This window comes from Crocuta crocuta, unplaced genomic scaffold (genome assembly GCF_008692635.1).
Source record: "Crocuta crocuta isolate KB4526 unplaced genomic scaffold, BGI_CrCroc_1.0 scaffold874, whole genome shotgun sequence".
NCBI lineage: Eukaryota > Metazoa > Chordata > Mammalia > Carnivora > Hyaenidae > Crocuta > Crocuta crocuta.
In genome coordinates, this window is record NW_027529187.1 from 67,552 (window position 1) to 83,348 (window position 15,797).

At 49.6% G+C, this 15,797-nt stretch overlaps 2 protein-coding genes across 2 annotated transcripts in view; both read left to right on the forward strand.

Annotated features, from left to right (window-relative positions):
* Window positions 1–7,296, forward strand: part of TMEM185A (transmembrane protein 185A) — a 17,232-nt gene extending 9,936 nt beyond the window's left edge. Inside the window, exons 3-6 of the mRNA XM_077758288.1 lie at window positions 331–414; window positions 3,622–3,798; window positions 4,353–4,476; window positions 5,622–7,296. Coding sequence (XP_077614414.1) covers window positions 331–414; window positions 3,622–3,798; window positions 4,353–4,476; window positions 5,622–5,866 — 630 coding nt within the window. The 3' untranslated portion in view covers window positions 5,867–7,296. The remainder of the gene's footprint in view (window positions 1–330; window positions 415–3,621; window positions 3,799–4,352; window positions 4,477–5,621) is intronic.
* A 1,348-nt stretch (window positions 7,297–8,644) lies between these two features.
* LOC144226755 (heat shock transcription factor, X-linked-like) lies at window positions 8,645–10,878 on the forward strand. Its single transcript, XM_077758287.1, is given in 5 exon segments — window positions 8,645–8,657; window positions 8,879–9,028; window positions 9,121–9,234; window positions 9,237–9,271; window positions 10,750–10,878. Coding segments are annotated over 5 exon segments (441 nt in total).
* The last annotated feature ends 4,919 nt before the right edge of the window (window positions 10,879–15,797 follow it).

Below are 15,797 nucleotides of genomic sequence, written 5' to 3' on the forward strand. Positions count from 1 at the left end.
AATAAATAAACTCTCTCTCAAAATATATAGAGAGAGTGCAAATGGGGGAGAAGCAGAGAGAGAGGAAGAGAGACAGAGTCCTAAGCAGGCTCCACACTATCAGCACAGAGCCCAATGTGGGGTTCATACTCGTGAACAGTGAGATCGTGACCTAAGCCAAAGTCACACTTAAGCATCTGAGCCACCAAGGTGCCCCTGGAGGTCCCAATATAACTTACTAAAAATTTTACCATATTATAATTTACATTGCTTTTTAGTGTGTTAACCAAATAATTGCAGTATTGAATACAACTTTTACTTTGTTTAATTGACTCTTCTCTTCATTTTTAGCTAGAAATACTGTGTTCTGTCAACATCCTGCAGTTTATATTCATTGCCTTAAGACTGGACAAGATCATCCACTGGCCCTGGCTTGTATGTAACTTTTAAAATCCTAAAATAAACTTTTCTTTTTTTTTAATTATAAAAGTAATTTGTGTTCATTGTAGAAAACTTGGAAAAGACAGAGAAGCTTAGGTAATAGAAGGATAATCACCTGTAATCCACTGGGAGATTACATGGTTAGTGGTTTCTGTTTCCTGTGCTGGAGGTTGTCTCATACAGATAGTTGAGAACATACCGTGTATATAATTTTGTGTGCTGCTTTCTCATTCTAATGCATCATAAGCATTTTCCTGTGTCAATAAAAGGTCTTGATGAACATAACCTAAAGTCTAATTGATGCAATATTCTTCAAATGCATTTACTAAACCATCCCTTATTTCCAAATATTGAAGTTGATACAAATGTGAGTCTAAATCATGATGTAACATATATTTTTGTGCATAACAAAAATCTTTGCCTGATTTTTTTTCATTGTTTCTGTAGGAAAGACTCTAGAAACAGTATTACGGGGCCAGAAGGTGGGAGCTTTCTGAGATTTCGAAATACAAACTGCCCTACCAATTTGCTTTTTAAAAGAGTTGTGCCAGTTTACACTCCTTCCAGGGATGAGGTGTAAGCCATGCGTATAACCTGTGGCTTCAGTTATTGGATGTTTGGTTAAAATTGACTACATAGATGGATAGAAGAGTGGGTGGATGGATCAGTAGGGATACATACATATGTAACTATGTACACATGGCAAGCTACAAATTAAAGAATACAGTAGGACTTCCAACTACTGATGCAGAGAGCAGAAGTAGAAGAGGTGCGTTGCCTCTGGGAGATGAGGTCATGCCAGTGTTTTGTTCTGTTTTCTTTCCCTCTGCTGTTTGATGTGTACTTTTGCACATAAAACATTTTTCTGTAATGAACATGGTTTACCTTAAGAAAAGTAACAAAAATAGAAAAATATTTGAAAAAAGAAAATATTCATTTGGTGACAGGGAAGAAAATAAGGGAACATAAGTCACCTCCATAGTGAATAGAGACAAGACTCTTCACTTCTGCCCAAAGTCTGATAAAACAGTCATAATAAAAAATGTTTGGGTACGTACTTTTAGGATGCTGTCTCTGGAGAATTGTAATTGGGTTCAGAATTTTCTGTTGTGACATGAGGAAACAAATCTGAGTAAGACCAAAATTTTAGTATAAAGTGCAATCAGAGAAAAAAAGATTAGGAACTAAGAATATTTTCTATAGGTGAACGGAGGGATTTTTCCGACCTCAGTCCTGTGCAGGTCCCAGCAGGTGGAGCAGTCTGATTGCATACTTCCCACAATGATCAAGAGAGACCGAGTGAAGCTGCTATGATCACGGACATTCCACCCACGGAGGCCCCAAGTGAGAGCGGCTGCATGACGAGAGGACACGGGAAGAGGCTCTCCATAGACTTTTTGGCCAGACCTACCGTCATAAACTCAAGCGATTCAAGAGGATTAAAAATCACACACCAACTCAAATCATAGGTCTAAAAACAAAATGGAAAACCAAAGTACTGTTTGAAGAAAATGTAGGAGAAAATCTTTGAGACCTGGGGTAGATGAGGAGTCCCTACAAGTGACACTAACAACAAGGTCCGTAAAAGAAGCTCAGAACTGAAATGGAATTAGTGAAAAGACAGGCCACAGACCAGCAGAAAATATTTGCAAAGCACATGTCCAGCCAAGGACTTGTATCCAAAACATCTAAAGAACTCTCAAAACTCAAAAAACAACCTAATTTTAAAACTGACAGAAGACTTGGAAAGATAGTTCACAAAGAGGATATACATGTGGCAAGTATGCACATGGACAGGATGTCATCTCCCATCAGGGAAAGGCAAAGGAAAATCAGGATGAGGCCCCACAACCCACTCACCAGAATGGCAGGGATAAAGAAAGCCATGCCAAGCACAGGGGAGGGTGCAGAGGGGCCGGGGCACTTGCACCCCGACAGTGGGAATACTGAACTATATAGGCACTCCGAGAAACAGTTGGGCAATTTCACAGACTTAAACATGGAGTCACCATAAAATTTAGCAGTGCAATCGTGGTTATTTGCCCTAGAGAGATGAATACATACAGCCACACAAAAGCCATGCGCAAGTGTTTATAGCAGCTTTATTTGTGACAGCCAAAAACAAGAAAGCACCCAGATCTCCTTCCACAGGTGGCTGGATAAACAGGCAGTGGTGCATCTATCCAACAGAACACTACTTGGCACTAAAAATGACCTGTCGTTACACGCAGCAGCTCGGAGGAACCTCCCAGACATTGTACAGATTGAGAGAGCGTAGTCTCAGATGGTGACTTGCTCTGTGGCACCATGTACATCACGCTCTTGGAAAGATGAAAGTGTTAGTGATAGAGGACAGATCAGTGGTTGCCTGGGGTTAGGGGTGGGGTGAGGGTATGACACTGAAGGGATCACACAAAGGAGTCCTGTGGTGTGAAGGAGCTGTCCTGTGTCCTGCCAGGGGATACATAGTTCTACACGTGCATGGGTGACAAATCCTAGAAGTATACACCAAAAGGAAACAGTCAGTTTACTGTTTGATAACATGGGATAGAGGGATGACAGATGGATCCAAGGGGCAGTGCAGGAGGGAGAAGGATCACACAGGGGAGCCTGGGGTGGGGAGGAGAGGAGCTCTCCTGTGGGCTCATAGAGAGGTGAAGCCAGGTCTTTCCAGTGCAATGGCAGCAGACGTGTAACCTGCCTGGGTGAGGTGGCAGGGACCGGGTGGCAGAGCCCTGTCAGTGTCGGCATGCATGTGAGTGGAGGGCCTCTGCAACCTGGGCAGCGAAAAGTTCCCAGGGGTACATCCCCCCAGAGTCTCTAGCCAGAGTGCCTCCAGTTGGATGGGGAAGCAGCCCGTGGTGAGGGCATGTCAGGGATGTCAGGGGCAGGTGGGGCGAGTATGCCCAGAGTGGCGGGCTGCCCTTTCCACAGGGCAGAGCCTGAGGCAGGCTGAGTGAGATCATATCTTAGGAAAGGCAGCTGTCGGGCTCCTCCCCCCCAAGAGTGGCCCAGAACAGAACATGTCCCAGAGAGGGTGGCAGGCTCCACGCTGTCCTTCACAGCACCCCTGCAGTGCGGAGTGGCTGTCCTCATTCGTGCATGCGTTATCTTACCACAGAGATCCAGTAAGGGCTTGGCTATGCCCCCCTTCAGGTGCTGGGCACAAGCTATAAAGATTTTTTTCTCTCCTTCCCTCAGGTCGTGTGTGTCCCCTTGTGGATTCTCATGTCCTTTCTGTGCCTGGTGGTTCTCTATTACATTGTGTGGTCTGTCCTGTTCCTGCGTTCCATGGATGTGATTGCGGAACAGCGAAGGACACACATAACAATGGCACTGAGCTGGATGACCATTGTCGTGCCTCTCCTTACTTTTGAGGTAAGCCTTTGATACCAAAACTCTTCAGTCCCCGAGTCCCACCCTTCCCTGCAACTGTACTCTGCATGCCTGTCAAGATGGCCTGCTCTACCTGGAGCATGGAGTACCATGAGCACATGGAGAGGATGATGGTCAAATTAGAATGACCTGTCTCTTGAGGGGCTGGCAGTGAGAAGTCTCTCTAGCCATGATGCATGGGTATGTACTGATTTGTTTACATGTAGAAAGAGAAAGTTGGGTATTTTTCATATTTGAGTTATGTGCAGAATTATAGAATTGGCACTGTTGACTCTTTCGAACAAACACCAGGAGGAGCCTCCTGTAACAATGTTGGTGCTAGAAACGTCCCAAGTGGATAGATTTTGCTTAGTCCTGAAGAAGGATATGAAAGTTTGTCTAATTCTGCCCTGCAGAATAGAGGGTTTCATAGTCTCCTGTGGAGCTGATTTTCCCCCTTCTGAGACCTGACAAGGGAAGGGTGGACTGGCTTCAGACATCGTCCACTCTCAGATGCTTTACCAATAGAAGCTCAACTATTTCTCTTTCCTTATTAGATCCTGTTGGTTCACAAACTGGATGGCCACAACGCATTCTCTTGTATCCCAATATTTGTCCCCCTTTGGCTCTCCTTGATCACTCTGATGGCAACCACATTTGGACAGAAGGGAGGAAACCACTGTATGTACTCAGCACTTCAGAAGCCCTTGACCTGTGGTGTGTGTGTGTGTGTGTGTGTGTTCCACTCTGTGAAAAGATGAGCCTGAGGGTCTGAGCTAAGGGAGGTTGCATGAGAAATCTAGACCTGAGAAAGGCCTGGAATTTTTAAAGGAAAAGGTGAGCTTTCAACCTTGCTTTCCCTGCCTCGCACCATGGCCTTCTTAGTGGTCCACTCTGCCATTTGAGGTAGGACTTACCATGGTAGGTAGCATCTCAGCCCTGTCCCCTCTGCTCCAACATGGGGATCAAGATACCTGCTTTTCAGGGGCTCCCAAGGATTAGACGAAGATCCATGTCACCCACCAAACCCTGGGAGTCCTTTTAGGTTCTGTGTCCTCCTCATTCTCCGCAGTGACACATTGCTGTGTCTTGTCAGAGGTGCTCTACTTTCTCTTTTCTCCACCTGCACGATGGCACATTCGGTTTTGAAGTGACCCTTGACAAAAGTTCCCTCCTCACTAGACTGTGAGCCCCTTTGCAGGTAGCCCCAGAGCACACCATTCTAGAAGCCAGGGGAACTGGGGGGTGGGAGGCGTTGTGCCCTATGGAAAGCCAGTACTGAGCCGATGGATGGTCCCGTGGTACAGACAGCAAGAGCAGGTCTCAGAGAAGTAACTTAGAGAAGTAGCTCAGGCTGCCTGCCGGCCTGGACCAACATGCCTGCCAGATGCTGACAGAAGTCCCTTTCTTGAATGACATCCTTGACATTCTTTGTCACATGTGAGTGTATCCCAGGCAGGGAAGATGAGAGGTTGTTGACATAGTCTTGATGCCATAGAGATTTGACACTTGCTAGAGCAGCCCTCTCACTGGAGCAGCCATGGGAGTCCCGGGAGGCCCATGCCCATCTCTGACAAGGTTGCAGGGATACAACCTGCAACCTGTGGTTGCTGCTGGTCTGAGAGCCCCACTTGGAGAGCCACAGAACCACAGGCCTTTCTTCTTGTCCTTAGTGGGTATTCAGGCCTTGCTCTGTCTTCATTTGTAAGATGTCAGGATGAAGCATTAACCTGTACAAGTAAAACATCACATTCAGGAAAGAAAAGTTACATGAAATTCAGTGGAGGCTAGTGTTTGAAAAAGTTTTTTCAAACTTCTTTTTTCAGGGTGGTTTGGTATTCGCAAGGATTTCTGTCAGTTTCTGCTTGAAATCTTCCCATTTTTGAGAGAATATGGAAACATTTCATATGACCTCCATCATGAAGATAACGAGGAAACCGAAGAAACCCCAGTTCCAGAACCTCCTAAAATTGCTCCAATGTTTCGGAAGAAGACCAGGGTAGTTATCACCCAGAGCCCTGGGAAGTATGTCCTGCCACCTCCCAAACTGAATATTGAAATGCCAGATTAGACACCACTTCCTTGAACAGAATGCAAGCGGACCACTGGGACGCACGCTGTCTCCTACCCTCCTCTGCCTCTTTGTTGACCCCACCCAGAACTGGAGCCTGAGCTGGGACTCCGGGGACTTCCATCTCATGCCTTGTTTGCACTCAATGCCTACCAGTGACACCCTGATGGGATGCACAAATGGCAGGTGACTGGCACCCGCAGTGTGGGTTGGGCTCGGGCATATGTCAGTGGACGTGGACATGGGCGTGATGGAGGAAGCGTGCGTGAGAAAGGGAAAGCCATCCCCTCTGGGCAGGCGCCTTAGGAGCTGACTTAAATCTGTTAGGGATTGGCCGCTTAGGCCAGAGAATGAACTGGTTTTCAAAGTGCTAAAATTCCTATTGAAGGTGTTCTTTGAAAATGGTTTTTTAAACCAAGCCAGCCTCACCACATAGCTTAGATTCTCCTGTTGCAGTGTAGTCCATAGGAACTGTAAATACACCTCTGTGGCACCACGTACGTGTACCCACACCGTCATTACTGTTTGTGTTCCTGCTGTGGAAGTCGTTTCTCTTTGGGCAATGCTGACAGCAGTTTTTAACAGCCCCATCGGTGAGCCCTTTCCAATGGAGTGACTCTGTGCCTGTATAGTATTTATACAAATATTTTAGCATTGTAATATACCGTGTTAAATCCTAGTTCTGTACAGTATATTCTGTTAAAGTATTTTTTTACAAGCTTGTTTGGGAGACATGCGTGTTCTCTTGCAGAAGCAGAAGCTGCTGGCACACGTGTCCTGCCCAGGGGGTGTCACCCCTTAATGGGCCATCATCATCACCCCCCGTTGAAATTCTCCACACACATGGTAGCTGCTACTGCCAGAACGGCCACAATAAGCAAGAGATGGTTTGGGCTTTTCCTACATTCTGGGAAGATTTGCATGAGCTGAAACTAGAATACTGGAGAAAGTTGCTGAAACTGGAAATAGCCACTGGAATTGTGTATTTGTTAAGGTCTGAGTCCTTTTGTTGGCCCCCCAACATAAGCCATTCCAGCTGGCCCGTGCTTTTGACTAGGAGTACACTTGTTCCAAGAGCTGCTGGTAGAGCCCCAGGCAAAGCAGAAGAAAGCAGATCTTCCAGGAAAAGAGTCTTTGGCCTGAGAAAAAGTAGCCGTTTGTGAAAGGAGGGAAAAGGGGCACTGGCATCGTTGCCCCAGAGAGGGAAGGGTTTAATGGGGGTAGCTGATAACGTGTCCCAATCAGGCTCAACCAGTGTTCAGCACACAAGACTGCCTGGCAGCGGCTGTCAGCAAGCCTGTTGTCTCTAGGGGACAGGGGGAATGGGAATGGCAAAGCCTTTCCTGCTTGCTGTGTAACAAATGTAGCTCAACCCACTATTTTTGCCCCCTGCAGTTATTCAATAAACTGGTTCCTCCTTTTCGATGGTACTGTGTGCATCTTCCATGAGATATGGCCCAGGATGCTTGGATTCTTCTCAGCCAGCATGAAACACCCTGTAGTGGTCACAGGTGGCCACGGCGCATGCGGGAGGGTGAACATCTCTAATGAGTCTTCAGGCACAGCCTGAACATAGAGAGTGTAGAGGGAGACGGACATCATGGAGACTCGGCTGTTGGCTGGGTAAACCCATGCCATCATTGTTATAGCTTAGGAGCCCTACGAGAGTACTCTTGAGTCCCAAGAGAGTCTAAAACTGAAATGGGCTTTTTAGTGGTCCTGAGGCATTGCTCGGTGACACCAGCAGCTGAGTATTGCTTACATTTAAAATACCTTGTGATTTCTGTCTTGCTCACCTAGCTGTCTCTGCATTTTACCGGGCACTTAACTCAGATGGCTTTTCAGCCCATGGTTTGCCTGCAAGTAGCCAAAGTCAACAGACCATATTTCAGACTTGCTGTTAGACAAAATGCCCTTGAGTTTGGAGATATTTCTGCTTCATGGAAATCTCTGGAAGATCATTGAGTTCCTGCCCAGAATTGAGAGTGTGTGATGGGTCTTCAGCGTAGGTAGCCCTGCACGTGGAGAGAATGTGCAATAGAGGCTTCTCTGCATGGCCGCCTCTTACTGATTCTCCAGCCCCACAGCCCAGAGAAGGATTGCAGAGCTCAAACCCTGGGCACAAACCAGGACGGTGTCCCTGCAGACGTCAGTCAAGGAAAGTAAGCTGGCATGAGTCCAGTGGCTCATGCCCTGTCCTGATGGGCCCGGGAATCTGCCTGGGAGGCATTGGTGGGGTGTGGAGGGGGGCAACATACAGGCTGAGGAAAGGCAAGAAGAAAGCCTCCTTCCCCTCATCAGTGTGCAGGATAGTAGTGGGACATTTGGCTAATCCATTCACCTAAGCAGCAATCTCCATGTGCCTTCAGGTGACCCAGGCATGGGTGAATTGGGAGGGTCTCTGAGGACCTCACCATGCTGGCTGTGACAATGCTGAAAGGACCATGTGGCCACTCCCTTGGCCGTGGACACCCGTGTTGGCCTTTGCTGTGTGTTTGAAAGCATGCACCTTGTTTGGGGCTCTCAAGGCTCATGGCCTCAGAAAACGAGCTCTGACTTTCTTTGGGCAGCATGTCAGTGTGGGTCAGCTGGGCCCCGGGAGATCAAGAACACAAAGAGAGTTGTTGGCTTGTGCCCCATGTTTGACATTGTTACTTTAAACCTGTAGATGAGTGTTGGTTTTCTGGGTGAATGACTTTGTGTGACCAGAATGCTGGTGTGCTGACAGGTCACTTGTGTGGCTCACCCTTGATCAGGTCACCTGCTAGCTGTGTTACGATGTCACCCCCAAGTAACCTGAGAACCTTTGTGATGTCCCCAGCTGCACTCTTACCAAGGGGTGCTGCTGGCCATGCCACACTCTCATGTTTACAGGAAGGAAGGACATGCCACCACTGAGGATGGCTCTCTAGAAAAATCATCTGACAGGTCAGGGTCCCAGCTTTGGGATGGTACCATTTCCTCCAGAAATAGGGGTTCTCGCAACTGGCTCAGAGAGCTATGCTCCCCCAGCAGACCCTCCCCTCACCCTGGCCCAGCTGGTATCAGCTGGGCCCCCTGGCTTCCTGCTGCTGCTTGAAGGAAACACGTTGCAAGCTTTGACCCAGGAGCCTTTGTTCAAAAGACCACACGCCGTCTGTGATGCCCTGTCCTTGGGAGCAGGCAATCTCCTCAGCCTGCCCTTCCCCAAGAAGCTGTGGAAGATTGTCAACAGCAATCACACGCCGTCTGTGATGCCCTGTCCTTGGGAGCAGGCAATCTCCTCAGCCTGCCCTTCCCCAAGAAGCTGTGGAAGATTGTCAACAGCAATCAGTTTGCATTAGTTTGGTGGGACAATGGGATTTGCATAGGCATCAACAAGAAACTGTTCAGAAGGAGATTTTGCAGAGGCCTGGCCTGAACAAAGTGATTGAAACAGACTGTATGAAGAAATTCATCCTCCAGCTCAACCTCTATTGATTCAGCAAAATTTACCAGGATGTCCTGCCATCTGCATGCCTGACCAACTTATTCCCTGGAGACCCCATCTAGGTACTGATCAAGGTAAGGGTGGGTGACCCCACCCCTGACAGGGGCTGAGCCACTAGGCTCTGGGGTGGTGAGGTCCGATGTGCTGGAAATTCAAGGACCCCTGAAGGGGAATTTGGTGCACATGTCCCCCTCTGGGCGGCGGCGGTGACAGCAGTGGTGGAGACTGAATATGGGGAAAGTGCTCCAGATAGTGCCAAGTGTGTCCCTGGCGCTTTCTTCAAAGACACAGCACGTGATGATGAGGGCACACGCTGCAAGGTGGGGTGCTGGCACGTGATTTAACAGAGTAAGTCCCGAGAGTTCTCATCACAAGGGAAAACGGCCATTCCTTTTTGCCTTTCTTTTTCTTTTTTCTTTATTCCTGTTTATTTTTTCTTTTGGTTTGGCATCTATGTGAGGTGATGGGCATCCCCTGAGTGTACTGTGGCCATCACTCCACAGTACATGTAAGTGAAGTCATTNATTAAGTTCCTCCTAATCATCCTGTACGTGCAAACATATGGTATCTGTCCTTCTCTTCCTGACTTATTTCACTCAGCATAACACCCTCTAGTTACATCCATATTGCTACACTGTTGGGAATGTCAACTGGTACAGCTCCTCTGGAAAACAGTGTGGAGATTCCTCAAAGAATTAACACTAGAACTCCCCTATGACCCAGCAATAGCACTGCTAGGAATTTACCCAAGGGATACAGGAGTGTTAATGCAGAGGGGCACATGTACCCCAATGTTCATAGCAGCAGTCTCAATAGCCAAAACAGGGAAACTCTATCTTCACACCCTCCTGCTCAGGGACAAGTGTCACCAGGAGATGTGTGCACGCATGACGCCCATAGCTCTAAAGTGTACCTGGGGGGGAAGGGTGTGTACTGGTCTGTTTTGGTGAAAGCAGTGTCCCCAGGGTGGTCTGGGGGTGCCAGCCCCCAAGCACTCTTGGAGGCCTCCTGAAGGTTGGCTAAATGGGCATGCTTCCCAAGGTTAGTGGGCCCCTGCGGGCCAAGAGCCAGTGACGCCTGGCAACGGGGCGATTCTGTTGCCAGCTGACACTTGCTCATAGAGCCTCCACATCTCTCCCGGTCTGCAGACTCCAAGTCGCCCTTTGTCCAACTTGTACTCTTAGCCTGGTTGGCCCCTTGTAGTCCTTGTCCCAGGGTGACTTGTGGGTCGTAAGTTAGCGAATGGTGACAGGCAGGCTAGCGTACAGCTTTCTGTTGGGACTGTGTGACCTTCTCCAAAGAGGTCTCCGGATGGCTGGCTTAGGCAGCACAGGGGCCTAGGATGTTGGTGCTGGTTGTGATCAACTCTGTTGTGACTGGGGGTTTCTTTTCCTCTTTCAATTTTACACCTCAGTTACAGTTCTACAGCAGTCCCTTGCTTAAGAGAGACTGCCCTCACTTTGTGAGGATGAAGAGGAGAGTGGGCATTAAATCTGCATTAAGGCAGGCAGAGAGCAGGCCTGAATTCCCCCAGCACCTGTAGCCACCAGGCCACCAGAGGAACTCCCCACCTCTCATGAGGACAGGATGGAGCCAGCAAGCAGCCTAGAGTTTGACAGCCCTACTGCCCCTGGTCAAGAGTGAGTCTGCGCCTCCAGGCAATCCAGGGACTGCAGCCAGGCCCAGCTTGACTGATCCAGATGCTGCAGGAGGCTGGCTCTCTAATGGCCAGCCCGAGGGCGCCCAGGCTCCTGACCCTCTCATCGCTGACGCGGCCATGCCTGCAGCCTTCCCCCTGGTCTGTTTCACACTGCCTTCTGCCCACGTGCACTCCTATGGGCCAGCGGTGGGCTTTGCTGTCGTGCCTCCTGCGCTCCTCCATGTGCCAACTGCACCCCTCTCCGTGGCTGGGATGCTACCCTTGTGCCACCCCTGGGTGTCTGTCGTGGCTGCTGGGCCTGCCGCCTCTGTGACTGTGATTCCTCATCACCCGGGTCCATTCCATAGCTATTGGGACTGCCACTGTTTCCCGGATTACCTGCCACCTACTGATGGCCCTCAGGGTGCCCCATCTAAGCACACTACAACTCCTGCAGGCGATCATTTTGTCAGAAAACAGGCAGGTGGATAAAATGTATCAGAAAAGGAGCCATTTCCTGCTGAATGCCAGTGCTTGTGGCCTCTGTGATGTTTCTTTCTTAGCGGTTGGGTAGCCCTCTTTTGCTTGCGCGGTAAAGAATTGAATGGAACACCACTCCTGGCATAATGCATTACCCAGTGGGTAGTCAGTTAATCCGCTCCCGTGTTCAACATCCACTCGTTAAAAAGACTTCTTAAGGCACTGGACAGGTCCAAGAACCTAGCGTCAGTGGCCTAAGGATGACAGTGACAATGTTTTTCCAGACATCCAGGCACATTTCCCTGTCCTGTTGGTGTCCTTAGATAACAGGATCTTCACTTTATACACGAGAAGAGATCAAGTCTCACCTCGCAAGAGGGCTAAAAGCACCCTCACTGGTCTCCAACACCCAGATGTGGGTGTGGACAGTCGCTGCCAGAGTCCTACAGGTTTCCAGTTTAAGGGGCTGCTCCCTGGTGCCTGGACGACAGGATTTGTGTTCGGCTTTCACTGCAGGTACAGGATCTGGTGAATTTTTCCCTTTCTTCGTTTTCTCCTCCTTCGATTTGAACTAAACATTTCAGCGTGTCATGGTTCAACTTGAGAAGAAACCTCTGGTTGCTGGGCCGTCCAGCTTATAAGTAATGCACGCTCTTATCCAGGAGCTCCGTTAAAGGGTGTTGGTCTTAAGGAGCATAGGAAACAAGTGTCCATGCTCTCACCATAGCAATAATTGGGCATAGACACGAGACGGGCTCCGAAGTCAGGTGGAGGGGGAGCGTCTGTCTGCACAAGCAGCCATCCACGAGAACCGAAAGACACCGACCGTTTTCCTTTCTGAACATCAGGCCCAGAGTCCCCCTGAGAAGGGGGAACAGCCCACAATGGATGGACACATGGCGATGGATGACAGGAACCCCCATCACCCTGAGTCTAGCCCTGATGTGGCTGCAGCAAATTTATCCTGCCCCAGCCTGCTCCCTTATAAACTGATGCTACCAAATGGGTGCTTGTCCCCTTTCTAAGATTAAGTAACCTGTGAAATCCTGAGCCCTTAAAAGGGACTTTTTTTTTATGTTTATCTTGGACTTCCATATGCATCCTGATCCCAAAATCCATCCTGATTTGAGAACCACTTTCCTGTAAACTTAAACCCGTGTGAAACTCACTGACATGTCAATCTATCCAGAAAGGGGTGGATGTATGGAACTGTAGTATCACAGTGTCTGCTTTTCAAAAAGGGTATGGTCCCATTTACAAAACCTAGACAGCATGATGTCATTAGCAGACCAATCCCACGCTTCCTTCACACCACTCAGTCATGCCTATGTGTTGACCCTTCCCTCTGTGGATGGAAAGTGGCTGGCCTCCAGCCCTCCTGGGCTGGGCACCTGGCAGCAGTCTGAGCTCAAGCGAGGCTGAACTGAGCAGCAATATAGTCTTGTATGGGCTGGGCTGGGCTGGCCGGATAAAGTCTTAGAAACAACCCCTTCTCACAGAACCAGAGGAGACACCACGCTGGCCCAGAACACTGGATTTTACTTTCCTTCCCAGGGCACCATCAAAGGTGAGTGTGTCTAGGAAAGTGAAAATGCAATGCAACCAGCAAGGGTTGCATAGGGAGGGCTGTGCGAAGTGTGCTCCAAAGTATGAGATGTGGTGTGGGGCCAGGTGATTCGGAGTGCGTGGACTCACTCCCCACAAAGCATTGCCCAAACCTCCTTCACCTTGGGCTGGGGTCAGCTCTGTTCTTCAGTGGACCCCCAACATCTCTTCTAGGGTACATTTCCCTTGGTCCCTTCTTGGGGGAAGGTGCCAAACAGTGACAGGAGGGAGGGTGGAAGACTTGGAGCCTTTCACCCACTGACTGGCCAATCCCAGGAAAAGAAGCACTATCACGGTCTCATCTGGACGGCATGTTCCATGGAAGCATGCACACCACTTTCTGCCTGAGTGCCCTTTAGGGCTTGGGGATGATTGTGGTTCACACTCATCACAAGAGTCGCTGAATGAAACACGGATACACCAATGCCACAGAGACTGACCGGGTGCTCTGGGTCATCACCCCAAAGATGGACATCAGCTCTCATGTGGTTAGGTAACATCAGATGAAGCAGCCACCCACAAGAGAGCTTTCTTAGAGGGGCACCAAGAGTTGAGATCTTATTCCCCAGCAAAGCCTTAGAAATCACCTGTTTAGGGGCACCTGGGTGGCCTAGTCGGTTGAACATCAGATCCTTGATTTCAGCCCAGGTTATGATTTCATGGTCAGGAGACTGAGTCCTGTGTCGGGTTCCACATTCAGCGTGGAGTCTGCTTGGGGTTCTCTCTCCCTCTCTCTGTCCCTCCCCCACTCAAGCTGGCACCCTCTCCTCTTTCTCTCTCTCTCTCTCAAAACAAATAAATGTAAAAAAATAAAAGAAGTGGCCTCAATAAGTCCCCAAGGAGAGTGGTTCTCACCTAGGGTAACCCCTCACACTCCCTCACACCAGGGTGGTCCCCTTCAGGGGGACAAGTGGCAGGGTCTGGACCCATTTCATTTGTCCCAACTGGGGAGTGGCGCAGGCAGGGGATGCTACTGCCACCCAGGGGTAGAGATCAGGTATACTGCTAAACAGCCTGCAGCGCCCAGCCCGCACACCCAGGATGACCGAGCCCCCAGTGTGGACAATGGCACTGTGCACAGACCCATGCACAGACCCTGGCCCAGACCATGGCCCGCACACCCACCCCTCTCAACCGATTTCCTCGTGCTTCCACCAGACACTGCCCACAAGGCGTCAAGGCAGGATTGGGAGGAAGGAATTCACTATCCCCTTCCCAAATATAAAAACCAACTGAGGGGCGCCTGGGTGGCTCAGTCGGTTAAGCGTCCGACTTTGGTTCAGGTCATGATCTCACAGTCCGTGATTTGGAGCCCCGCATCAGGCTCTGTGCTGACAGCTCAGAGCCCAGAGCTTGCATTGGATTCTGTGTCTCCCCCTCTCTGTGTCTCTCCCCATCTCGCACTCTGTCTCTCTCTCTCTCAGAAATAAGCATTAAAAAATAATTTTAAAAAATAAAAGCCAACTGGAAAGGTCTTCTAACCATGATGACTGTTCACGTGAGAGTTCTGTCACCATGATGACAGAATCAATGTCACTGTTAGGAATGCCATTTCAGAGACATACTGGCACTCCTGAAAACACAGGAGGGTGGCACTTGAAAGTGTGAGGAGTGACCCAACAGCTCCTAGGAAACAGCCAAGTTTCAGGTGGCAGGGAAACATGGGTTCCTTGGTTCTTACCTAAATTTCTCAGCTTCTTAAACTCTGACGTTCTTAGCGCTTCAGCTCAGTTTAAAAGCTGAATTTGCGGGGCGCCTGGATGGCTTAGTCGGTTAAGCGTCTGACTTTCGCTTAGGTCATGATCTCGCTGTTCGTGGGTTCGAGCCCCGCGTCGGGCTCCGTGCTGACTGCCAGCTCAGAGCCTGGAGCCTGCTTCAGACTCTGTGTCTCCCTCTCTCTCTGACCCTCCCCTGCTCACGCTGTCTCTCTCTCTCTCCTAGAAATAAATAAAACATAAAAAAAAATAAAAGCTGAATTTGTAGTCAAACCACATCAGCCTTTTGGCCAAACTGGACTTAGCCTCTTGTGACTGACACTCACCGGTGCTTTGGCGTCGAGGTCTCTGTGGGGGAAGGCTGTTGGGGTTCGCTGTGAACATGTTGAGGAAAGACACTGAAAGGAATCACGCTCAGCAGATGGGCAGATAAGGCTGATTATAGGCCACAGCCTGAGTCTTGTCCACGCCTCCAGCGCAAGCAAAGTCTTTGTCACGGAGACAACATGCAGAGATGGGGTCGGGGTCGCCGCCTTCAGCCTGGGGCAAAACCTCAGACACTGGCAGGGGTGGTCCACATTGCCAGTGACAGATCTCACAGGGAGGCCCCCTGCAGGTCTGGGCCAGTGTGCTACCCATCCTCTTGTCCCTGGCACCCTGTACAAACACCCCCCGCCCAACTGGCAGATGAGCCTTTTTCCCACTCGAGTGGTCCTGGCAAAGAGGTCCAAGCTGCTCTTCTGGAGACCTCCGGATTCTCGAGTACCTCTGACAACTGTGATGGCACTGGGATCCAGCAAGAGGAGTGAGGGCCCAGGTCACTACAAGGACAGTACTTTCAGGGCTAGGCCGGGATCTGGGCCATATGCAGCTCGGCCTCCTAGGAACCTCCCTGTGGATGGGCACAGGGCCGCCACGTGCCCACCTCCTAGGGCTCCTGCCTTCCCGAAGGGGAGAATGGGACGAACGGGGATTTGGAACTGGGCCGCTCACCTGTTCTTGCACCCCTCCCCCACACCTGAG